Genomic DNA, 24,290 nt, shown 5'->3' with positions numbered 1-24,290 from the left:
GCACAGCTCTGGGATGCACACCTATCATTGTGTGGACGCCTTGCATTAAAAGTGGATGAAAAGCTTTGTGCCAATGAAATCAGGATTACCTAAGATTTTAATAGACAATAGGTGCAGGAGGAGGCCATTCGGCCCTTCAAGCCAGCACCGCCATTCAATGTGATCATGGCTGATCATTCTCAATCAGTACCCCGTTCCTGCCTTCTCCCCATACCCCATGACTCCGCTATCCTTAAGAGCTCTATCTAGCTCTCTCTTGAATGTATTCAGAGAATTGGCCTCCACTGCCTTCTTTGGCAGAGAATTCCACAGATTCACAACTCTCTGACTGAAAAGTTTTTCCTCATCTCCGTTCTAAATGGCCTACCCCTTATTCTTAAACTGTGGTCCCTGGTTCTGGACTCCCCCAACATTGGGAACATGTTTCCTGCCTCTAACGTGTCCAACCCCTTAATAATCTTGTATGTTTCGATAAGATCCCCTCTCATCCTTCTAATTTCCAGTGTATGGCGTAACAAGTCATGGTTACAGATAAACAGCTTACCGAATGGACTGAAGGAGGGTCTCGACCTGAAACGTCACCCATTCCTTCTATCCAGAGATGCTGCCTGTCCCGCTGAGTTACCCCAGCATTTTGTGTCTATTGGAATCAGGTACAATGTTAGAAATGGTGACGCTTTACTCCCACAGAAAACAAATTCTAAAAACAAAACTTTCTTACCTTTCAGGTTTTACATTTTTATGCACTCATCCAGTGGTTTTTTTTGTGGACAACCTTTCATAAACATGCATGTTATTTGGTTGGCTGATGTTTAAGTGAGTCATACAGTGTGGAAACGGGCTCCTCGGCCCAACTTGCCCACACCGACCAACATGTCCCAGCTACACTAGTCCCACCTGCCTGCGTTTGGCCCATATCCCTCTAAACCTGTCCTATCCATGTACCTGTACAAGTGTCTCTTAAACGTTGCGATGGTACCTGCCTCAACTACCTCTACTGTGCCGATATGTCTTATCGTAAAAAGACACCGCTCACATCTAATCCTACCTGTCCATCATTATTTTGCATCCTCTGCATTGATTTCAACAATGTTTATAAATCCTGCTTTTTACTAGCTGGCCTGCAGTCCTTGTGTTTGAAGAAGGGTCTCGACCCGAAAAGTCACCCATCTCTTCTCCCCAGAGATGCTGCCTGTCCTGCTGAGTTACTCCAGGATTCTTTATTCATGTGCTGTCCAGCCAAAGCTATTACAAATCCCTTTGCAAAGGCCCTGCAATGGATCAAATGCCCGATGACCAGAAAACTCCACTGACAAGATTCTGGATATGCAAGCTAGATTAGGACCCATGGTGGGATCATCGATTCAATGGTCTTTATCCCAATAGGTTCATGTTGACCTTCGAGCAGCCCTACACTAATCCCGCTTTATTCATCCCAACATTCCCATCAATTTACAGCCAGATTTCACTTCACCACGGGCAATTTGCAATGGTCAAGTAATTTACCAACCCACCTGTATTTGGGATGTGGAAGGAAACTGGGAAAACCACTGGGAGAACTTGCAAACTCCACGCACACAGCACTGAAAGCCAGGAACAAACCCAGGCTACTGGAAATGTGAGGCAGCAGCCCTGGTAGAGAGTCATAGAGTCAAACAGCATGGAAACAGGCAATTTGGCCCAACTTGCCCACACACCGACCAACATGTCCCATCTACACTAGTCCCACCTGCCTGCGTTTGACCCATCTGTATACTAAAGCTCTCGTTTGTTTGTTTGTTTGTTCCTGTACAGGATAGCGCGACAGGTTCAGGCCCACCTTACCCACCGTCGCCCCTTTGGTGCTAATGGAAGACGTTTAATTGAAATCGGTGTTATATTTTAAAAGTTATTCACATTTTAAAGTTTAAATCTATCTCCTAGGGAGGGAGGGGGGGATAAAGGGGGTTGAGGGGGATGGAGTGGGGGGAGGGGAAGGGGGAGTGGGGAAGGGGGGAGGAGGGAGGGGTTGAGGGGGGGATGGGAGGAGGGAAGGGAGGGAGGGGGGAGGAGAGGATGTTGCACCAATGCTGGAGAGGTTTGGGCCCAACGGGTCCACTTGGTCTAGTATCCCTCTAAACCTGTCCTATCCATGTACTACACAAATGTTTCTTAAACAGTACAACCTGCCTCAACTACCTCCTCTGGCAGCTCGTTCCATGTACCCACTACCCTCTGTGCGATAAAGTTACTCCTCGTGTTCCAATTAAATCTTTCCCCTCTCACCTTAAACCTATGCCCTCTGGTTCTTAAACCTATGTCCTCAATTTTCCTACTCTGGGCAAGACACTCTGTGCGTCTCCCCGATCTATTCCTCTCGTGATTTTGTACACCTCTGTAAAATCACCCCTCACCCTCCTGCACTCCAAGGAATAGTGTCCTAGCCAGCTTAACCTCTCTCGATAGCTCAGGGCCTGGTAACATCCTCATGAATCTTCTCCGCACCCTTTCCAGCTTGACCACATCTTTCCGGTAACATGGTACCCAGAACTGAACACAATACTCTAAATGTGACCTCACCAACGTCTTGTATTAACTGTAACATGACCGCTTTACTGAGGACAATGATCTCAAGCAGTGTTTTGCTCAATGGTCAGTTTTACACCACAAAGTCATCGGTGCCATGTTATGGGAAAGATGTTGTCAAGCTGGAAAGGGTACAGAGAAGATTTACGAGGATGTTGCCAGGACTAGAGGGTCTGAGCTATAGGGAGAGGTTGAGTAGGCTGGGACTCTATTCCTTGCAGTGCAGGAGGATGAAGGATGATCTTATAGAGGTGTATCAAATTATGAGTGGAATAGATCGGGTAGATGCACAGAGTCTCTTGCCTAGAGTAGGGGAATCGAGGATCAGAGGATAGAGTTAAGGTGAGGGAGAAAAAAATTAATTGGAATCTGAGGGAAGATTTTCTTACACAAAGGGTGGTGGGTGTATGGAACGAGCTGCCAGAGGAGGTAGTTGAGGCTGGGATTATCGCCACATTTAAGAAACAGTTAGACAGGTACATGGACAGGACAAGTTTGGAGGGATATGGACCAAACGCAGGCAGGTGGAACTAGTGTAGATGGGACATGTTGGCTGCTGTGGGCAAGTTGGGCTGAAGGGCATTTTTCCACACTGTATGATTCTATGGCAGAAGCCTCTTCTCTGATTCTCCTTAAACTAACTTTCGGTTGGTAAAGAATTGTAAAATTAAGGTCAAGCATTTTCCCAAGGGCATCCCCTCGATTACATTATGGAGACTGGATATAGCCTATCTCCTAATGCATCTCTAAATAAACAACTATTCTACGGTATTAACATTTTAATATTCCAGGGATGTGTACCCAGTGTGTGTTTGAACAAATGTCAGGCAGGAAAACCATCGTGAAAACCCTTCTGTTTAATTGCACAGCATAGAAATATATACATATAGCAGATCTTCCTTTGATAAAATACAAACAAATATGAAAATTACAAAGAAAGAAGGAACACTACACTTTTTTTTTTCAAAGATAGTTCCAAAGTTTTACATCCAAACTTTCTCAGGAGTCTTTACAATTTCCACTGAAACTTCCCACACATTTTTATTCATAACCGAGTCGGAAAGGTGATGTGTGCATTTTCACTATTTTGTCACATTATACCTCCCCAAACATTGTCAGAACATCATATTACGATAGAGAAGGGTTCTGGTTTGACATTCCCATCAAGTGTTAACTCACTCTCAAGTATTTGTCTTGCAATCCAGAGATTTCCATTTAGCTCCAGAATTGTATCTCTCATCATGTTGAAGTTGCCATTACAAATAGAGCATAATCAGACCTCAGATATCTGCAAAATCAATGGAGATCCTGAGAGCCATTTTCCCCCCGCTCATAGTGGTATTTCCCATGAACTCAACGTCATAAGGTCATAAGTGATCGGAGCAGAATTAGGCCACTCGGCCCATCACATCTACTCTGCCATTCGGTCATGGCTGATCTATCTCTCCCTCCTCACCCCGTTCCCCTGCCTTCTCCCCATAACGCCTGACACCCGTACTAATCAAGAATGTTTCTTGCCAGCTCTCTACTGAGGACATTCAACTCAAGTAGGGTTTTGCTTAATGGTCGGTTTTACACCACAAAGTCATCGGACAGAAGCCTCTTCTACGAATTCCCCATAAACTATCTTTCAGTTTGTAGAGAATTGTAAAATTGTGGGCGGGGAGGGGGGGGGGGGGGGGAGAGGAATCCCCCTCGATTTACATTATGGAGACCGGATAGTCTAGCCTCCTAATGCATTTCATTGTATCTCACTCACTGCAAAGTGGTGGTCGTGGTATTAGGATGATGAGGGGACACAGGTTGATGGGAGAGAGAGAGAACAATATTGGTCTCAGCTCCCTCAACATTCATCAGTCACGTAAGCCATTAGTGGTGGGATGAACATATGAATTTGCTGGTCTTCCATGGTCCACGTGCAGATGGAATGAAGGAGAAAGCTAAAATGGGGCCCTATTATGATTCTTTCAGAATGCTATTTTTAATACTGCCTTGATTTGCAAATAATAAATAATACCTTTCCCTCCTCCCTGCGCGCCTTCTAATTTACACCATACATCTCAGTCCGACTCTTGCAGTCCATCGAATGAGATGGCATGATAGCACCACAGTGGTTTATAATGCGACAAACTTTCCACAAATATGAACCAGAAATTTTCACTGTTATAGATCACATGGATGCAAATTGTTATTAAAGGAATGTTGTCCGCATAGACACGAGCCAAACAGATAGTCAGTCATTCATTAAAGCCTACAGTGGTCTATAATTATTGGTTTCGGGGGGGGGGGGGGAACTCTTTAGCCCAAGTTCTTTTGAGATTCGTTGGCTAATTTATCGTTCAGGTATTTAACGGGTTTAAGTACTGATTCGTGGGGATCACAGCAGGTTTCGCTGCTTGTGAATGATTGAACCAGCTAGTGTTTCTATTGCTCATTTATTTTCGATGGAACAGCTCAGAGCCACTGTCAAACACCACAAACTGCCACCCTGCTCTCTGAGCAGGAGAAGCCAGGTAAACAGGAATTGCTCAAGGCGGCTGTGTGTGGGGTTGTTTAAACTCAGCCTGACTGGTTAACGCAGGGAATTATAGGACACTGCAGCTCAAGGGGGTCGTTTTGTACTTTTTAGGTTCCATCGTAAGAATGCACAAAAAAAGTACTGTAGGAAAAGTTTCAATTTAATTAGATCTTTGGAAGGCAGTAGTCATAGATTTGAGTACAAGGTAATAACACAACAGTATGAATTGTCTAGGCTTTCTGTGTGTCAGCATCACAAACATTTTGAGTTAAGGCTTTTTTTTTTTTCTATTCGTTTTTGAAAGCAACACATTACTACACCAGCAATAATGCCATTAAAAAAGTTTAGGAAAAGAATTCAGAAGAGGAACCCTCACAGCAATACAAAACATGAAACAATACAAAAAAACATGTTGACCAACTTATGTTGATCGCTTATAGATATTTGTCATTATTTTTTTTCCGATAACTTTTTTTGTTTCTTTTTTCGTTTTACTTATAAACCGATAAACAGAAACGAAATCATATCTCTCCGGCATTGTTTCTTACAACAAACTCGTCTAAAGGAGAGCAAAAGAAAATCCAACCTTGTGGCGCATGTTTCAGTGTAAGCAATTGTTAATCCAGACCTGGAGATCCAGAGCCAATCGCAATGTTAACAGCGTACAGGCCGCGGTTGCCCTGTGTAGCATGTTAACAAGTCATAGTTCTTACCCTTATTATAAAGGATATGACCTCCCCCCTCTCCCCCCCCCCCCCCCCCCCCCCCCCGCCCCCACCAGTATCCTGTGAGGCTCAATGCTAACTGTTTTCAAAACAAGACAAAAATCAAAATACTGCATACTCAAAGTATAAAATCTGGACTAATATACAAAAACATAGGTATTTAAAGCCCTTTGGAAACATATTCTGTGAAGCTGAGTCACTATACAAATAGAATGATACAAATTTATAACTCTTTACAGAAAATGATAAATACTTGTAAAATGATCTCACTTGGGTCTCAACACCAGCATTTTGTTCATTTAAAACTTTAATTTAAAAATTAAAAAGAAGACTGTACAGAATTCATTTCTTTTTACACTTTGTTGCTCCTGAGAAAAGCTTGGCTCAGTCACAGACCAGTATTATCCAGAGCTCTTCCCCGTCTCTCCAAAAGACAAGCAAATTACAAAAGAAAACCTCCACGGTTCCACGCGGGCTCCTTCCGCCGCTCAAGCCCGCCCCCCCCCCCCCCCCCACCCCCCCCTCCGAGCGCTTCTCTCTCACGCCTCCGAGTAGGAGTTCTGTGAGTTCAGTTTCTCTTTTTTCAGTTTCACGCCGTCCACAAGTTCAAAATTGTAGCTCTCGAGCGCAGAGAGATTCCTGTCAGCCAGCGCACTGTGCCAGCAGGCACAGTAGAGGACAATCCCGCAGATGCCCCCCAGAATGACTCCCAGGGCGCTCATGGTTATGATGGTGATAAGTATCGGGTCAAGAGTCTTCAGCATGTTTCCAGGACCTCCACCGTTCTCGTAGAAGGCTTTGCTAGTGGAATCCTCGGGGTCCCCCACTGTAAAAAAATGCATCAACAATCTTTTCAAAGTCTCATCTTATAGACAATAGACAATAGGTGCAGGAGGAGGCCATTCGGCCCTTCGAGCCAGCACCGCCATTCAATGTGATCATGGCTGATCATTCTCAATCAGTACCCCGTTCCTGCCTTCTCCCCATACCCCCTGACTCCACTATCCTTGAGCGCTATCTAACTCTCTCTTGAATGCATTCAGAGAATTGGCCTCCACTGCCTTCTGAGGCAGAGAATTCCACAGATTCACAACTCTCTGACTGAAAAAGTTTTTCCTCATCTCCGTTCTAAATGGCCTACCCCTTATTCTTAAACTGGGGCCCCTGGTTCTGGACTCCCCCAACATTGGGAACATGTTTCCTGCCTCTAACGTGTCCAACCCCTTAATAATCTTATATGTTTCGATAAGATCCCCTCTCATTCTTCTAAATTCCAGTGTGTACAAGCCTAGTCACTCCAGTCTTTCAACATACGACAGTCCCGCCATTCCGGGAATTAACCTAGTAAACCTACGCTGCACTTCCCATGTCCATTATATGAATTGCAAATAGTTGAGGTCTCAGCACTGACCTTCTTGGACCAGATATCCAGGGATGTGCTTCCCAGGGATCATAAGTCGATGGTAACATGTCAGGCTGAATCTGATCTTATGAGACCTGGTGCAGATCCATAACCAGCTCTGGCCCAGTGTGAATGGCATGGATCAGTCACTATACATTAGGGTGACCACTGCTGGTACAGATGTACGTCCCACTGCACAACTCTGGGGTGCGGTATAGGTGTAAAAGAATACTAAGAATGTGATGAATGGACTAGCAAGTATCTGGATGTGCACGGTTCAAGCAAAACATGCTTCTCATAAGTGGAAGTGGTTTTGATTGTCTGTCTGGCCTTCTGTGCAAAGTAGTTTTGCGCCACTGCTGCAAAGCTCATTGGAGATTTCTCCGACCCTGCTGACTGTCAGGCCCCCAGGTCCGAGACATCTAGTACGGTTGCTCTTACAATTAATTTCCTGTAACTAATGTTAAGGTTGGCGAGCGAAAGGAAACGTAACCGGCCATGTGTTAAGGGATATACAAATCTGTCCTCGAAGCACTATCAGCGCAAATCTTCATCTTGTTCTGCCCGTGGCTTGTGATAATAAACATGCTAATGTTCTGCCTCATTTGCTACAGGAACTACCAGAGGGACTTACCAGTGGGAAAAATTGATGTAAAACCATCTGAATCGGGAAAGGCATCGCTGGGAGCTGTGGAAAGTTTAAAAAAAAACTTGATCAGCACATCCAGGGTTTTCTGAAAGCATTTTTTTTTTTACCTACATTTCCTTTGTGCAAAAAGCACTGCACATATTTAGGCGTACACATCCATGTCAATATATAAGACACATACATTTCTAATTGTGGTCCGCCAGGTTCAAAACAGGCCTACAAGGATGAGTCTCTGATTCAGCTACTGCTGTATACAGATGCTGCTCAACTTACGATATTTCGACTTTGCGTTGGCGCAAACGCTGGGCAACGGCAGCGAGCCGCAGATCGCTTCCGGCCACGTGGTCAGGTGTATTAAATGCATTTTCGACTTGCGTCATTTTCGGTTTACCATGGGTTTATCGGAACGTAGCCCCATTGTACGTTGAGGAGCAACTGTATTAGTGCTGGGGAAAGGCTTCACTCAGTCATTTTTTTGATATGTGCCTCGTGTATAATTCACAGAAGCACAGCCACCACATAATTGATTTGAGATTCTACATGAACTCTCCCTGATCCACAAAGATTCTCAAACAAAGGTTCTGCGTTACTCATTTAGCCTCACCTCCAAGGCATTCAGATCTGTTTCCACTGTCCTCCAGATTGACAATTTTCCATCTCAATAGACAATAGGTGCAGGAGGAGGCCATTTGGCCTTTCGAGCCAGCACTGCCATTCAATGTGATCATGGCTGATCATCCACAATCAGTACCCCGTTCCTGCCCTCTCCCCATAACCCCTGACTCTGCTATCATTAAGAGCTCTATCTAACTCTCTCTTGAAAGCATTCAGAGAATGGGCCTCCACTGCCTTCTGTGGCAGAGAATTCCACAGATTTACAATTCTCTGAGTGAAAAGGTTTTTCCTCATCTCCGTTCTAAATGGCCTACCCCTTATTCTTAAACTGTGGCCCCTGGTTCTAGGACTCCCCCAACATTGGGAACATGTTTCCTGCCTCCAGCCTGTCCAATCCCTTAATAATCTTACATGTTTCGATAAGATCCCCTCTCATCCTAAATTCCAGTGTATACAAGCCTAGTCGCTCCAGTCTTTCAACATACGACAGTCCCGCCATTCTGGGAATTAACCTAGTAAACCTACGCTGCACGCCCTCAATAGCAAGAATGTCCTTCCTCAAATTTGGAGACCAAAACTGCACACAGTACTCCAGGTGCGGTCTCACTAGGGCCCTGTACAACTGCAGAAGAAACTCTTTGCTTCTATACTCAACTCCTCTTGTCATGAAGGCCAACATGCCATTAGCTTTCTTCACTGCCTGCTTCACTGCATGCTTACTTTCAGTGACAGATGAACAAGGACACCCAGATCTCTTTGTACTCCCCTAGTCCTAACTTGACACCATGTCAACGGAGAACGATTTAGTTTCAGGCCATATGTACCCCCAATCTATCCTGATCCCAGCCTGATGTTTTGAGGAGGTCATTCAACTACAACAACCTCGTTGCTTTTAGTTTAGTTTAGCAAGGAAACAGGTCCTTCAGCCCACCGAGTCCGTACCGACCAGAGATCCTCGCACACCAACACTATCCTACACCACTCTAGGGACAATGTTTACATTTATACCAAGCCAATTAACCTACAAGCCTGTACGTCTTAGGAGTGTGGGAGGAAACCGAGATCTCGGAGAAAACCCACGCAAGTCATGGGGAGAACGTACAAACTCCGTACAGCCAAGCACCCGTAGTCGAGATCGAACCCAGGTCTCTGGCGCTGTAAGGCCGTAGCTCTACCACTATGCCACCATGTTGGGAGTCAGTTCTCATGAGCTATGTGTATTAGTCTTCAGGATCCAGTACCCGTATCATTTTCCACCAGGCCTAGTACTTAGCCAGGGTTAGATGTCCCAAGATGTTTGAGAACAGCAACGCATATTGGCACTACTCAACCTCTCCCCATCTCTCCCATCAACTTCTCCTTGAAGCTGCACATTATCCTAACATAGAGATGAATTGGTGTTAATTCATCACTGTTGGGTCTCAAGCTCTTACCTGAAAGCTCTATGGGTGCTCTATCGTTATGGCAACTGCAGCTATCCAAGATGGCAGCTCTCCACCACTTGCTAGTGGACAATGGAAACTGGGCAATTGGAAGTGGCCTTCACAGCAACACCCATATCCCATCAATTATAAAAGAGGTATTGATATGATTGTGCTGACCAAATAAAGATCAATTGGAATATGATTGGAATATGGATGTTGTCAAGTTGGAAAGGGTACAAAGAAAATTGACATGGATGTTGCCAGGACTAGAGGGTCTGAGCTATGGGGAGAGGTTGAGTAGGCTGGGACTCTATTCCTTGGAGCGCAGGAGGATGAGGGGTGATCTTATAGAGGTGTATAAAATCATGAGAGGAATAGATCGGGTAGATGCACAGTCTCTTGCCCAGAGTAGGGGAATCGAAGACCAGAGGACATAGGTTTAAGGTGAAGGGGAAAAGATTTATTTGGAATCTGAGGGGTAACTTTTTCACCCAAAGGGTGGTAAATGTATGGAACCAGCTGCCAGAGGAGGTAGTTGAGGCTGGGATTATCCCAACATTTAAGAAACAGTTAGACAGGTACATAGATAGGACTGGTTTGGAGGGATATGGACCAAACGCGGGCAAGTGGGGCTAGTGTAGCTGGGACATGTTGCCTGGTGTGGGCAGGTTGGGCCGAAGGGCCTGTTTACACACTGTTTCACTCTATGACTCTATGATTGTCTACGTATCATCTGAATTCTTGCTGCATGCTTTACAGACAACATGAAAACCCCGTTTCATGATCTGCTTGTCATCGCTCAATAAGAAAGCGAGTAAGGTTAGAGTAAACTGAGGGTGGAGCATGAGTCGAGTCTCGACCAGACCCTGGCCACAAGACTTGTGTGCTGCGGACAGCTTTTGGAAAGTGGTAGGCCAACAATTCACCATGGCAGCATCATGATATGAAGGTGATACCTCTCTGACCCCTTTCACCCTGGCCACAATCTCTTCGAAGCACTTTTGTTAACTGTTAACTGTATGTTAACTGTATGTTTATGTTGTCATTTGTGAGCGGAGCACCAAGGCACATTCCTTGTATGTGCACATACTTGGCCAATAAACCTATTAATTAATTAATAAACCTATTAATCAATTAATCAATTAATTAATCAATCAATTAATTATTTGATTAATTAATCAATTGATTGATTAATTAATAATTGATTGATTAATTAATTGATGAATTAATTAATTCATTCATACAGCCCATCTTCTGAATGAAAGTTCAGGCATATCAATGAATTACAGCATTACTGGTAATTCTGCAAACCCTAAGTTGACAAAAAATAATTTAGTAAATGGTAAACTGATGGTGGCTTGCTTCCCAAATGAACTTGTAGCCAAGTGTAAGACCAGGGCAGTTGGACAGGCAGTGGTATGATTTCACCACAAAGCTGACGAAAGACTTTGCTGAGAACTCACCCCTGCATTCCTTTGCATTCCTGTTGCTGACGACCTCCACATCGTGCACAGCCACCTCTCCATGCTTCCCTTTTCCCACTATCACCTCCAAGCCAACCTACAGAGACAGAAGGGTTCAGAGGCATGAGCTAAGTTTATGCCGGAGGCACAAAGCCGACGGCTCCATCTAAAACCAAATCGGCACATTCAAAAGGCATTTCACATGTTGACAAGGCAGTGCCTTCTGCGAGTGTGGGGACCCAACACAGACAGTGGAGCACATGGTCACCAGTTGCCCCAAGTACCGGCCACCGAATGGTGAATGAGGTCTGATTGACCTGGACGATGACACGTTGGCCTGGCTCGCCTCAACGGAGCTGCAGGTCTAAAAGACATACGACAGAAGAAGAAGAAGAAGAAGACGATTCTGGTACATTTTCATGGCGAATCCTGAATCGAATGCAAATATTCAGCAAAATATTTCAGCTTTAAGTTACCCCAAATCGAACTGGTTGTACTTCAGTGGGATGACAACACTTTGGTTTCACCTTTGTCCATACGTCTTTCTGTAACCCTCAATTCTTACTTAATTTTTTTTTTTTAATTTAAAATTTATGAATGTCTTATCAAGCTGACAATTTATTCCGCACGGACACAAAATGCTGGGGTAACTCAGCGGGTCAGGCAGCATCTCTGGAGAGAAGGAATGGGTGACGTTTTGAATCGAGACCCTTCTTGAGTCTGAAGAAGGGTCTCGACCCAAAACGTCACCCATTCCTTCTCTCCAGAGATGCTGCCTGCCCCGCTGAGTTGCTCTGGCATTTTGTGTCTATCTTCGATTTAAACCGGCATCTGCAGTTCCTTCCTACACAATTTATTTCACAAGTCCATACAAAAGAATAGTTTCTTCCTAATCCAGTTAAATCTTTGACTTTGTTTTGCCTTCAGACCTGCACTCTAACGATGTAGAAGCCAAGTTACTGGACTTGAATATGATCTATTGATCCAGAAATGCAAGTATGTACCTTGCTGCAGAATTTATATGTAAGTAAAATAAAAATCTGGAATAAAAAGAGTTAAGTTCATAAGTTCATAAGTGATAGGAGCAGAACTAGGCCATTCGGCCCATCAAGTCTACTCCACCATTCAATCATGGCTGATCTATCTCTCCCTCCTAACCCCATTCTCCTGCCTTCTCCCCTGACACCCGTACTAATCAGGAATCCATCTGCAGTATCTCTGCCTTAAAAATGTCCACTGACTTGGACTCCACAGCCTTTCTGTGGCAAAGAATTCCACAGGTTCACCACCCTCTGACTAAAGAAAATTCTCCTCATCTCCTTCCTAAAAGAACGTGCCTTAAATATATCCACTGACTTGGACTCCACAGCCTTCGGAGTTAACTTGGTAATGGTGACCACAAAATCACCAGGGCATTGCAGGAACTCATCTAGTTCATTTACGGTCTTCAGGAAAGGAAAAGTGTCACGCCTATCTCTTCCGCTCTTTGCTTGACTCCAGCTGATTCTGTAGTGGTGCAGCAATCTAATTACTGATGGACAATAAATGTTGTCCCTGCCACTGTTGTCAACATCCATCAAAAAATAAAAATCAACCCTCCCAATATATACGCTTCTGCCTTTGACTTGTCATCATGTCCCATCTCACTCTTGTACATTCCGAAGTCTGGTACATTGCAGTCTGAAGAAGGGTTCCATCTCGAAACGTTTCTCTAGAGATGCTGCCTGGCCCGCTGAGTTATGCCAGCATTTAGAGTCTATGTTTTGCATATTCCAGTGTATATTACTGGACGTTTCTCTGATCGCCTTTCTATTAGTTTAGTTTTGCTTAGATGATGGCAAAGTTAACATCGCTGCTGGACAACGACTCCCACCCCTTGCAGGACACTGTCACTGCACTGAGTAGCTCCTTCAGTGACAGACTCCTTCACCCCAAGTGCGTGAAGGAGAGATATAGGAGGTCCTTCCTTCCCGCTGCTGTGAGACTGCACAACCAGCACTGCTCCCAGCAGACGAGTCAACAATAACAGCTAAGAACACACGGAAACTGATGACAATTTATGTATTTTTTATTTATAACGAATGATCTCTTGCTATCCACTTTGCTGCTGTAACACTGTAAATTTCCCCGGTGTGGGACAAATAAAGGAATACATTATTATTATTATTATTATTATTATTATTATTATTATTATTATTATTATTATTATTATTATTATTATTATTATTATTATTATTATTATTATTATTATTATTATTATTATTATTTATTATTATTATTATTATTATTATTAATATTATTATTATTATTATTATTATTATTATTATTATTATTATTATTATTATTATTATTATTATTATTATTATTATTATTATTATTATTATTATTATTATTATTATTATTTAGAGACATAGAGGTTTGTACGTTATTTGGCTCAGTATACATAAATGTAAAATTGTCCCCAGTGTTTAGTTTCATTTAGTTTAGTGCAGAAACATGCCCTTCGGCCCACCGAGTCCGCACCGACCAGTGATCTCCGCACATTAACACCATCCGACACACACTAGGGACAATTTACACTTATACCAAGTCAGTTTACCTACAAACCTGCACTTCTGTGGAGTTTGGGAGGAAACCGAAGATCTCCTCTCATCCTTCTAAATTCCAGTGTATACAAGCCTAGTCGCTCCAGTCTTTCAACATATGATAGTCCCGCAATTCCGGGAATTAACCTGGTAAACCTACGCTGCAAGAGAAGTGGATGAGCTTTATTGGAAAGCCAGGCAAAGGCTGTAATTCGCAAGTGGTAATGAAGGGCTCCAGAGTCGAGCTACTTCACTGGAATTTAGACGGATGAGAGGGGATCTTATCGAAACATATAAGATTATTAAGGGGTTGGACACTTTAGAGGCAGGAAACATGTTCCCAATGTTGGGGGAGTCCAGAACAAGGGGCCACAGTTTAGGAATAAGGGTTAGGCCATTTAGAACAGAGATGAGGAGAAACTTTTTCAGTCAGAGAGTTGTGAATCTGTGGAATTCTCTGCCTCAGAGGGCAGTGGAGGCCAATTCTCTGAATGCATTCAAGAGAGAGCTAGATAGAGCTCTTAAGGATAGCGGAGTCAGGGGGTATGGGGAGAAGGCAGGAACGGGGTACTGATTGAGAATGATCAGCCATGATCACATTGAATGGCGGTGCTGGCTCGAAGGGCCGAATGGCCTCCTCCTGCACCTATTGTCTATTATTGTCTATTTATTGGAGGATGAAGTTAATGGTTTATTTTTCTGTCGAAGATAGATACAAAAAGCTGGAGTAACTCAGCGGGTCAGGCAGCATCCCTTGAGAAAAGGAATAGGTGACATTTTGGGTAATAATAATAATAATAATAATAATAATAATAATAATAATCCTTTATTCATCCTACAAAGGGGAAATTTGCAGGGTTACAGCAGCAAAGTGGATAGCAAAAATAAATAAGCATTCATTAAAAAATAAAATAACGTTAATTATCTTTATTTACTGGTCTGCTGGGAGCAGTGCTGGTTGTGCAGTCTCACAGCAGCGGGAAGGAAGGACCTCTGATATCTCTCCTTCACGCACTTGGGGTGAAGGAGTCTGTCACTGAAGGAGCTACTCAGTGCAGTGACAGTGTTCTGCATGGGGTGGGAGTCATTGTCCAGCAGCGATGTTATCTTTGCCATCATCCTCCTCTCTCCCACCGCCTGCACTGGGTCGAGGGGGCAACCCAGGACAGAGCTGGCCTTCCTGACCAGTTTATCAAGTCTCTTCCTGTCAGCAGTTGAGATGCTGCCGCTCCAGCAGAAACCACTCCATAGAAAATGGCCGATGGCACCACAGTGTCGTGTCGAAGAAGGTCCTCGGGAGTGCCTCCGTGCACTCCAAAGGACCTGGGTCACCTCAGCCAGGTATAGTCTGCTCTGGCCTTCTTCCGAGCGAGAGTCAGGGGAAAGGGAAATGAGAGATATATCGACGGTGTTGCAGAGAGACGTACAACGAGATCTGGGTGTCTTAGTGCATCAGTCACTGAAAGGAAGCATGCAGGTACAGCAGGCAGTGAAGAAAGCCAATGGAATGTTGGCCTTCATAACAAGAAGTTGAGTATAGGAGCAAAGAGGTCCTTCTGCAGTTGTACAGGGCCCTAGTGAGACCGCACCTGGAGTACTGTGTGCAGTTTTGGTCTCCAAATTTGAGGAAGGATATTCTTGCTATTGAGGGCGTGCAGCGTAGGTTTACTAGGTTAATTCCCGGAATGGCGGGACTGTCATATGTTGAAAGACTGGGGCGACTAGGCTTGTATACACTGGAATTTAGAAGGATGAGAGGGGATCTTATCGAAACGTATAAGATTATTAAGGGGTTGGACACGTTAGAGGCAGGAAACATGTTCCCAATGTTGGGGGAGTCCAGAACCAGGGGCCACAGTTTAAGAATAAGGGGTAGGCCATTTAGAACAGAGATGAGGAAAAACTTTTTCAGTCAGAGAGTTGTGAATCTGTGGAATTCTCTGCCTCAGAGGGCAGTGGAGGCCAATTCTCTGAATACATTCAAGAGAGAGCTAGATAGAGCTCTTAAGGATAGCGGAGTCAGGGGGTATGGGGAGAAGGCAGGAACGGGGTACTGATTGAGAATGATCAGCCATGATCACATTGAATGGACCGGTGCTGGCTCGAAGGGCCGAATGGCCTACTCCTGCACCTATTGTCTATTGTCTATTGTCTATAGAACAAATTACCTGATAGACTTGCGAGGATCGTGGGAGGAGCACTCTTCCTTCTTGCCAGTGGCTTCCTTGAGGTCCATCCATGGTCCAAAGGACATTGGTAGGGGAGCCACCTGTCAGCTTTCTCTGAATCACGTTGAAACTGCTGCCACGAGTTCCGCGGATTTGGTACCAAAACACCAGGCAAAGGCTGTAATTGGCAAGTGGTAACGAAGGGCTCCAGAGTCGGGCTACTTGATCTTCCTTTTCTCCAATTTTTTCAGTGTAGATAAAATGGTCTTTTCCTACATGGACAAAACGAAACACTTAATTCCCTCAGTTACAAGAGAAATCCAACTGTGAAGTTTAAATTCGGTTAATTGAACAGTTAAATTGGAATTACTTGCACCAATTATTTAGACCATGAAATTACTGGAGTGTTGTAGATTAATACAGTTTTTACTTTTTGTCCACTAATATCCTTCAGTTTAGTTTAGTTTAGAGATACAGCGCGGAAACAGACCCTTCGGTCCACCGAGCCTACGCCGACCAGCGATCCCCGCACATTATCACTATCCTACACACACTAGGGGCAATTTTACATTTATACCAAGACAATTAACCTACAAACCTGTAGATCTTTGGAGTGTGGGAGGAAACCGGAGATCCCGGGGAAAACCCACGCAGGTCAAGGGGAGAACGTACAAACCCCGTACAGACAGCGCCTGTAGTCAGGATCGAACCCGGGCCTCTGGCGCTGTAAGGCAGCAACTCTACCGCTGCGCCACCGTGCCACCCAGTGGCATAGAATACGAAAAAAAGGCTGTGGCTTAACAATTATTCCTGTATATCATTAATTAATAGTTCGATAGCCGAATGGTGCTTTCTGTGTCACATGTGCAATTGCACAGTGAAACTCTTTTTGCAAGGGCGGTCACGGTGAAGCAGCGGTAGAGTTGCTGCCTTACAGCGAATGCAGCGCCGGAGTCCCAGGTTCGATCCCGACCATGGGTGCTGTCTGTACGGAGTTTGTACGTTCTCCCCTTGACCGCGTGGGTTTTCTCCGAGATCTTCGGTTTCCTCCCACACTCCAAAGACGTACAGGTTTGTAGGTTAAATTGGCTTGGTAAATGTAAAAATTGTCCCTAGTGGGTGTAGGATAGTGTTAATGTGCAGGGATCGCTGGTCGGCGGTGGGCCGAAGGGCCTGTTTCCACACTGTATCTCTAAACTAAACTAAAGATATATTACACATACGGGCGCCGCCATTATTGCCACCAGTATTCAAAGTCCAAAGTCCGGTCGGCCCGCCCGCTCGATGTACTGGAGCAATTCCCGCGAACGGACATCCATCTACTCTCCCCTCCTCTCCTGGCCCGGCCATCTTTGTGTCACGGGGGCGCCTCATGCAGCCGACCTTTAAGGCGCTGGAGGCATTACCCCACCATGGCCGCGCCGTTGTGTTTGGCTGCCTGCCACTGTATGTTTCTTTTTTTTCCTAGTCAGATGTGCAGCACTTTGGTCAACGTGGGTTGTTTTTAAATGTGCTATACAAATAAATTGACTTGACTTGACTTGACCATCATCCTCCCACCAGCCCACGCTTCTTAAGACATTGGTAGAAGGTACTGAACGATTCCTAATCTTCCATAACACTTCTCTGTGTTTAACTCTTCACCCTCAGCCCAGGACTACTGTTTGCCTCAGAAAAAAAAAATCCTCAGCGATATAAATTCAAAATGCTTTGTGGAGTAATAAAATATCTCAGTGGAAATTTCAACATCGCTCCCAACCTAATATCATGACTGTTAATCAGGATCTTGTTGGCTGTTTTTTCATTAGATCCTACTTTCCGAGACTCACCTCTCTATATCTGCTTCTCTAATGCATTGATTTTACAACGCTCTTTTGAACTTATAAATCTCTCTTCGGCTTCGGCACTGTTTATCTCTGCAAGTATCTTCAGCCCTGCATGATTTGCATGGCCTGACTTGCATTTGCTGTGTCTTTCCTCTACCTTTGCTCCACCTTTACAACCAGGCTTTGGTCCCAGGAATGCAAAACATTTACCACATCCTTGGTGTGGAGAGAAGGACGAGGAAAGGAGGCATAAAGAGGCCCTTCTCCACTTGGTAAGAGGTGACATGTTACAGAGATCTGTGCAGAAACCTCGACTTTTACAACTTACATACATACAGTATATATATATATATGTGTATGTGTGTATAATATATACGTGTGTGTGTGTGTATATAATATATATGTGTGTGTGTATGTATAATATGTGTGTGTGTATAATATTTGTGTGTATATATAATATATGTGTGTGTGTATAATATCTGTGTGTATATATAATATATGTGTGTGTGTATAATATCTGTGTGTATATATAATATATGTGTGTGTATATCTGTGTGCATATATAATATATGTGCGTGTGTGTATATTATATAGATATATGCGTGTGTATAATATATGTTTGTATGTACATGTAATATATATGCATATGTGTGTGTTTTTTCTAATATTTGTGCGTATATATAATAAATATGTGTGTGTGTGTATATTATAATATATATATATAAATATGTGTATAATATGTGTTTGTGTGTGTGTACATATAATATATATGCATATGTGTGTGTATATGTGTGTATATATAATATATGTGTGTGTATAAAATATGTGTGTGTGCATATATATATATATATAGTTGGAAGAAGGCATTGAAGATACCATTGTTATTTCTGTTTAATATGCATAGAAAGATAGGAAAGTAAGTCATGAAGGGACATAGACAGGTTAAGTGGGAGAGCAAATATCTGGTAAGATATAATGTGGGAAATTGCAGAATTCTCCATTTTGGCAAGAAAAATAAAATGAGACATATTATCTAAATGGTGAGATCCGAGATGCAGAGGGTTCTGAGCATGCCCTCACATGGTTCGTGACAGGCGAGTAGTAAGATACAGCAATCAATCAGGAAAGCTAACAGAATAAAGGGGGAACCTAGCGTGGGGGGGGGGGGGCACCAAGAACACGAGGGACCGGTGAGGTGGGGTGTCTGTCTGTCTGTCTGTCTGTCTGTCTGTCTGTCTGTCTGTCTGTCTGTCTGTCTGTCTGTCTGTCTGTCTGTCTGTCTGTCTGTCTGTCTGTCTGTCTGTCTCTCTCTGTCTGTCTGTCTGTCTGTCTGTCTGTCTGTCTGTCTGTCTGTCTGTCTGTCTGTCTGTCTGTCTGTCTGTCTGTCTGTCTGTCTGCCTGTCTATATGATTGTTTATTTCTAGAAGGATTTAATATAACGGTAAGGAGGTTATCCTTCCATTATGTAGTGCGTCAGTGAGACCACATCTGGAATACTGCGTACAGTTTTTGTCTTCTTATTTCAGGAAGGTTGCTAAAGCATTGGAAGCATTTCAGGGAAGGTCTACTTCATTAAAGCCTGGAGCTGGAGGGTCGACTCTTGAGGGAAGACTCAAGACTTGTATCTGATGAAGTTCCCAAGAGGTAGCGGCACTGGATTGAATCGGGCATGGAATCAGGAACGGGAGGTCACTATTTTTAAATTTAAGGGTTGCCTGTTCGAAACAGGGGCGAAGCTTTTTCTCTCTCTCAGAGAGTGGTGATTCTTCCTCGAAGCTCTCTTCCTCAAAGGGTGGTGGAAACAGAGCCGGTGAACATTTCTGAGGCAGGAGTAGGTATGCACTTGGTCTCCAGGCCTGCAATGCTACTGAAGGTAAACAGGAATAATGTGGAGTTGACACTAAAGTCAGAACAGCCCTGATCTTGTTAACTGGCGTAGCAGGCTCCAGGGAGCTGTAAGGCCTAATCCTGCTCCTAATTTGCAGATCTTGTCCATTCTGCCTGGCTGCTTTTCTACTGTTAAACTTTTCCTGACACATTAACTCTACCCGACACACATTAGGGACAATTTTACATTTTTAACCAAGCCAATTAACCTACAAACCTGCGCGTCTTTGGAGTGTGGGAGGAAACTGAAAATCACGTGGTCACGGGGAGAGCGTACAAACTCCATACAGACAGCACCCGTAGTCGGGATCGAACCCGGGTCTCTGCCGCTGTAAGGCAGTGGCTCTACCGCTGCGCCACTGTGACACCTTACTACAGGGAAGAAATAGCCCATCATTAACTGGTCTAGTCTATATGTGACTCCAGACCAAGGGATATGATTGACTCTTAACTGTCCTTCAAAATTGCCCAGCAAACTGTTCAGTTATATAATAAGCATTATAGACAATAGACAATAGGTGCAGGAGGAGGCCATTCGGCCCTTCGAGCCAGCACCACCATTCAATGTGATCATGGCTGATCATTCTTAATCAGTACCCCGTTCCTGCCTTCTCCCCATACCCCCTGACTCCGCTATCCTTAAGAGCTCTATCTAGCTCTCTCTTGAATGCATTCAGAGAATTGGCCTCCACTGCCTTCTGAGGCAGAGAATTCCACAGATTCACAAATCTCTGACGCATTTACAGCCAAAGGACTGGGGTGAAGGGTGGTGAATCTGTGACATTCTTTGCCACAAAAGGCTGTGGTGGCCAAAGAAACCAGAGGGACAAGATGGACCACTCCGTTGAAATCGCCTACACTGGTGTAGTACGCAAAGGAGCCATTTTAGTAGGCAAAACCCACCGTTCGTTGTGCCTCTCGCAGTGTAATCAGTGTTTTGGGGGGAACAGTATGTGTGATGATACCATTAAAATGCAGAATATATCTCATCTATCAATTCACAGATTTTTGTTATTTTTCTTTTAAAACGTTTCTGCAAGTTTCTGCCTACTAAAATGGCGTCATGACGTACTACGGTTTTTAGGGTCGAGTGGTCTATCTTGTTCCTCTAGTATCTTTGGTGGAGGCCAAGTCAGTGGATATATTTAAGGCAGAGATAGATAGATTCTTGATTAGTACAGGTGTCGGGGGTTATGGGGAGAAGGCAGGAGAATGGAGTCAGGAGGGAGAGATAGATCAGCCATGATTGAATGGCGGAGTAGACTCGATGGGCCGAATGGCCTAATTCTGCTCCTATCATTTATGACCTTACGATCTAACGACTGTGCACCTGGACACATGGAAACTGTGTGACCTTATATTCCTTCAAAATAGTACAAGCCCCTATCCCACATTTATTAATGATTAAAATAATTAATTTTTACAAGCAGACGGCAGTTTTCCTTTCTCTCTCTCTGCCCATCCCTGCCTACACAAGCCTCCTCCCCTCCCCCAGTCAATTCCACAGGGTGGATCGGCGAGTTATTATTGAAGTTTATTTTCCTCACCAATGTTTTCCTCACTCCCCGCGCCCCCGAAGGTTTTCCCAATGCTGAGTTACGTTCCCACTGGTTGCAGCTGATCTCTCTGGAAAACCTCCTCCCCTGTAATTATTCTGGGCCGGTGACCTGACAAGGACCGTGTTCACTGGGGGATGAAGTGGCGTGGTGGGGAGCGGGGAGGCATCCGAGCAATGGCCGACCCTCCCTCTTCACAGTGGGTATTTACCGCCCTCATGAACCGGGCCTACCCCGCTTCCGCATTCGGGTGAGTTTGGTAGGAGCAAGGGAGCAAGGATTCAAGGGATATAGGGGCGACCGGGCTCGCATTCACTGGAATTTAGAAGGATGAGAGGGAATCTTATAGAAACTTCTAGAAAATTCTTAAAGGATTGGACAGGCGAGATGTCAGAAAAATGTTCCCGATGTTGGGGGAGTCCAGGACCGGGCGGGATCACATTTTAAGAATGAGGGGTTAGGCCATTTAGGACTGAGATGAGGAAAAACTTTTTCACCCAGAGAGTTGTGAATCTGTGGAATTCTCTGCCACAGAAGGCAGTGGAGGACGATTCACTGGATGTTTTCAAGTGAGAGTTAGATTTAGCTCTTAAGCCTAACGGAATCAAGGGATATACGTATAAGATAAACATATAAGATTATTAAGGGGTTGGACACGTTAGAGGCAGGAAACATGTTCCCAATGTTGGGGGAGTCCAGAACAAGGGGCCGCAGTTTAAGAATAAGGGGTAGGCCATTTAGAACAGAGATGAGGAGAAACTTTTTCAGTCAGAGAGTTGTGAATCTGTGGAATTCTCTGCCTCAGAAGGCAGTGGAGACCAATTCTCTGAATGCATTCAAGAGAGAGCTAGATAGAGCTCGTAAGGATAGCGGAGTCAGGGGGTATGGGGAGAAGGCAGGAACGGGGTACTGATTGAGAATGATCAGCCATGATCACATTGGATGGTGGTGCTGGCTTGAAGGGCCGAATGGCCTCCTCCTGCACCTATTGTCTATTGTCTATTGTCTATTGATATGGGGGGAAAAGTAGGAATGGGGTACTGATTCTGGATGATCAGCCATGATCATATTGAATGGCGGTGCTGGCTCGAAGGACTGAATGGCCTCCTCCTGCACCTATTGTCTATGTTTCTATGGGCAGAGATCTAGCCTGACACCTGCATGAAGCAAGACAATTTCTAATCCAGCTGAATGCATGACAACCGCTCACAATAACGATCCTTTCAGTTCAATACCGGGTTTTTAAAAGAAAAGAATGGAGTAAAGTTCTTTTCATCCAGTTGCCAGCAGCAACGAGCTGTTTGAAACCCTGTAATCATCTCAATTCAGGTGTCACAAAATGTGAAAGAGAGGATTATGAGGTTGTGCACGTCATGAAAATTAGAAACTTAGAAACATAGAAAATAGGTGCAGGAGTAGGCCATTCGGCCCTTCGAGCCAGCACCGCCATTCAATATGAATGGCAAATCATCCAAAATCAGTACCCCGTTCCTGCTTTCTGCCCATATCCCTTGATTCCGTTAGCCCTAAGAGCTAAATCTAACTCTCTCTTGAAAACATCCAGTCAACTGGCCCCCACTGCCTTCTTCGGCAGAGAATTCTGTGGCGGTCACGGTGGCGCAGCGGTAGAGTTGCTGCCTTACAGCGAATGCTGCGCCGGAGACCCGGGTTCCATCCCGACTACGGGTGCTGTCCGTACAGAGTTTGTACGTTCTCCCCGTGACCTGCATGGGTTTTCTCCGAGATCTTCGGTTTCCTCCCATGCTCCAAAGACGTGCAGGTTTGTTGGTTAATTGGCTTGGGTTTGTATACTTGGTATAAGTGTAAATTGTCCCTAGTATGTGTAGGCTTGTGCTAATGCGCGGGGATCGCTGGGCGGTGTGGGCTCAGTGGGCCGAAGGGCATGTGTCCGCGTCGTATCTCGAAAATTAAACTAAACTAAACGAAACTAAAACAAATGACATCGCCCCCTGGAAGGAGCTATTCGGAGTGCTGATCAATGGATTGATCAAACAGGTAGGTTTTAAGGAGCATCTTAAAGGAGAACGTGAGGAGGGGCGGGAGGTCATGTTCTGCCGGTATGCCTGCTGCTTTTAAAGGTGGATCCATTAAATTCACAAATACCAATCTGATTGGATTTGAAGAGTTGTAGGAGTGGAGGAGAAAGGGAAGTCCTAAAAGGGGGATAAGAATTCTAATAGCGAAGGGCAGCCCCACCAGAAACCAAACTAAACAGTTGTAGGAAGGAAGTGCAGATGCGGGTTTAAAACCGGGGACAGACACAGACTGAAGAAGGGTCTCGACCCAAAACGTCACTCATTCCTTCCCTCCAGACAACGTATAGTTTCGGTCACAAATTGAGTTGCGACGTCCCTGGGATTCCCCCCTCTCATGTATCCTCCAGTACAGTAACAAGTTATTTTCAACGCCACGCGGGGACTCGACCCGAAACGTCACCCGTCCCTTCTCTCCAGGGATGATGCCTGTCCCGCTGAGTTGCCCCAGCATTTTTGTGTCCACACCGACCAGCGATCCCTGCACATTAACACAAGCCTACACACACTAGGTCCTTCTGCAATTGTACAGGGCCCTAGTGAGACCGCACCTGGAGTACTGTGTGCAGTTTTGGTCTCCAAATTTGAGGAAGGATATTCTTGCTATTGAGGGCGTGCAGCGTAGGTTTACTAGGTTAATTCCTGGAATGGCGGGACTGTCGTATGTTGAAAGACTGGAGCGACTAGGCTTGTATACACTGGAATTTAGAAGGATGAGCGGGGATCTTATCGAAACATATAAGACTATTAAGGGGTTGGACATGTTGGAGGCAGGAAACATGTTCCCAATGTTGGGGGAGTCCAGAACCAGGGGCCACAGTTTAAGAATAAGGGGTAGGCCATTTAGAACGGA

At 44.6% G+C, this 24,290-nt stretch overlaps 1 protein-coding gene across 1 annotated transcript in view; it reads right to left on the bottom strand.

Moving 5' to 3' along the window:
- Positions 1-3,407: 3,407 nt before the first annotated feature.
- The window catches only part of nrp1a (neuropilin 1a), a 246,650-nt gene continuing 225,767 nt past the window's right edge, over positions 3,408-24,290 (bottom strand). The window contains 4 exon segments of the mRNA XM_078425444.1: positions 3,408-6,634; positions 7,845-7,898; positions 11,362-11,458; positions 16,115-16,386. Coding sequence (XP_078281570.1) covers positions 6,348-6,634; positions 7,845-7,898; positions 11,362-11,458; positions 16,115-16,386 — 710 coding nt within the window. The 3' untranslated portion in view covers positions 3,408-6,347.

Source organism: Rhinoraja longicauda, chromosome 2, assembly GCF_053455715.1.
Source record: "Rhinoraja longicauda isolate Sanriku21f chromosome 2, sRhiLon1.1, whole genome shotgun sequence".
NCBI classification, from domain to species: Eukaryota; Metazoa; Chordata; class Chondrichthyes; order Rajiformes; family Arhynchobatidae; genus Rhinoraja; species Rhinoraja longicauda.
The sequence above is the reverse complement of the archived record's forward strand: the minus strand, read 5'-3'. Positions and strand labels throughout refer to the sequence as shown.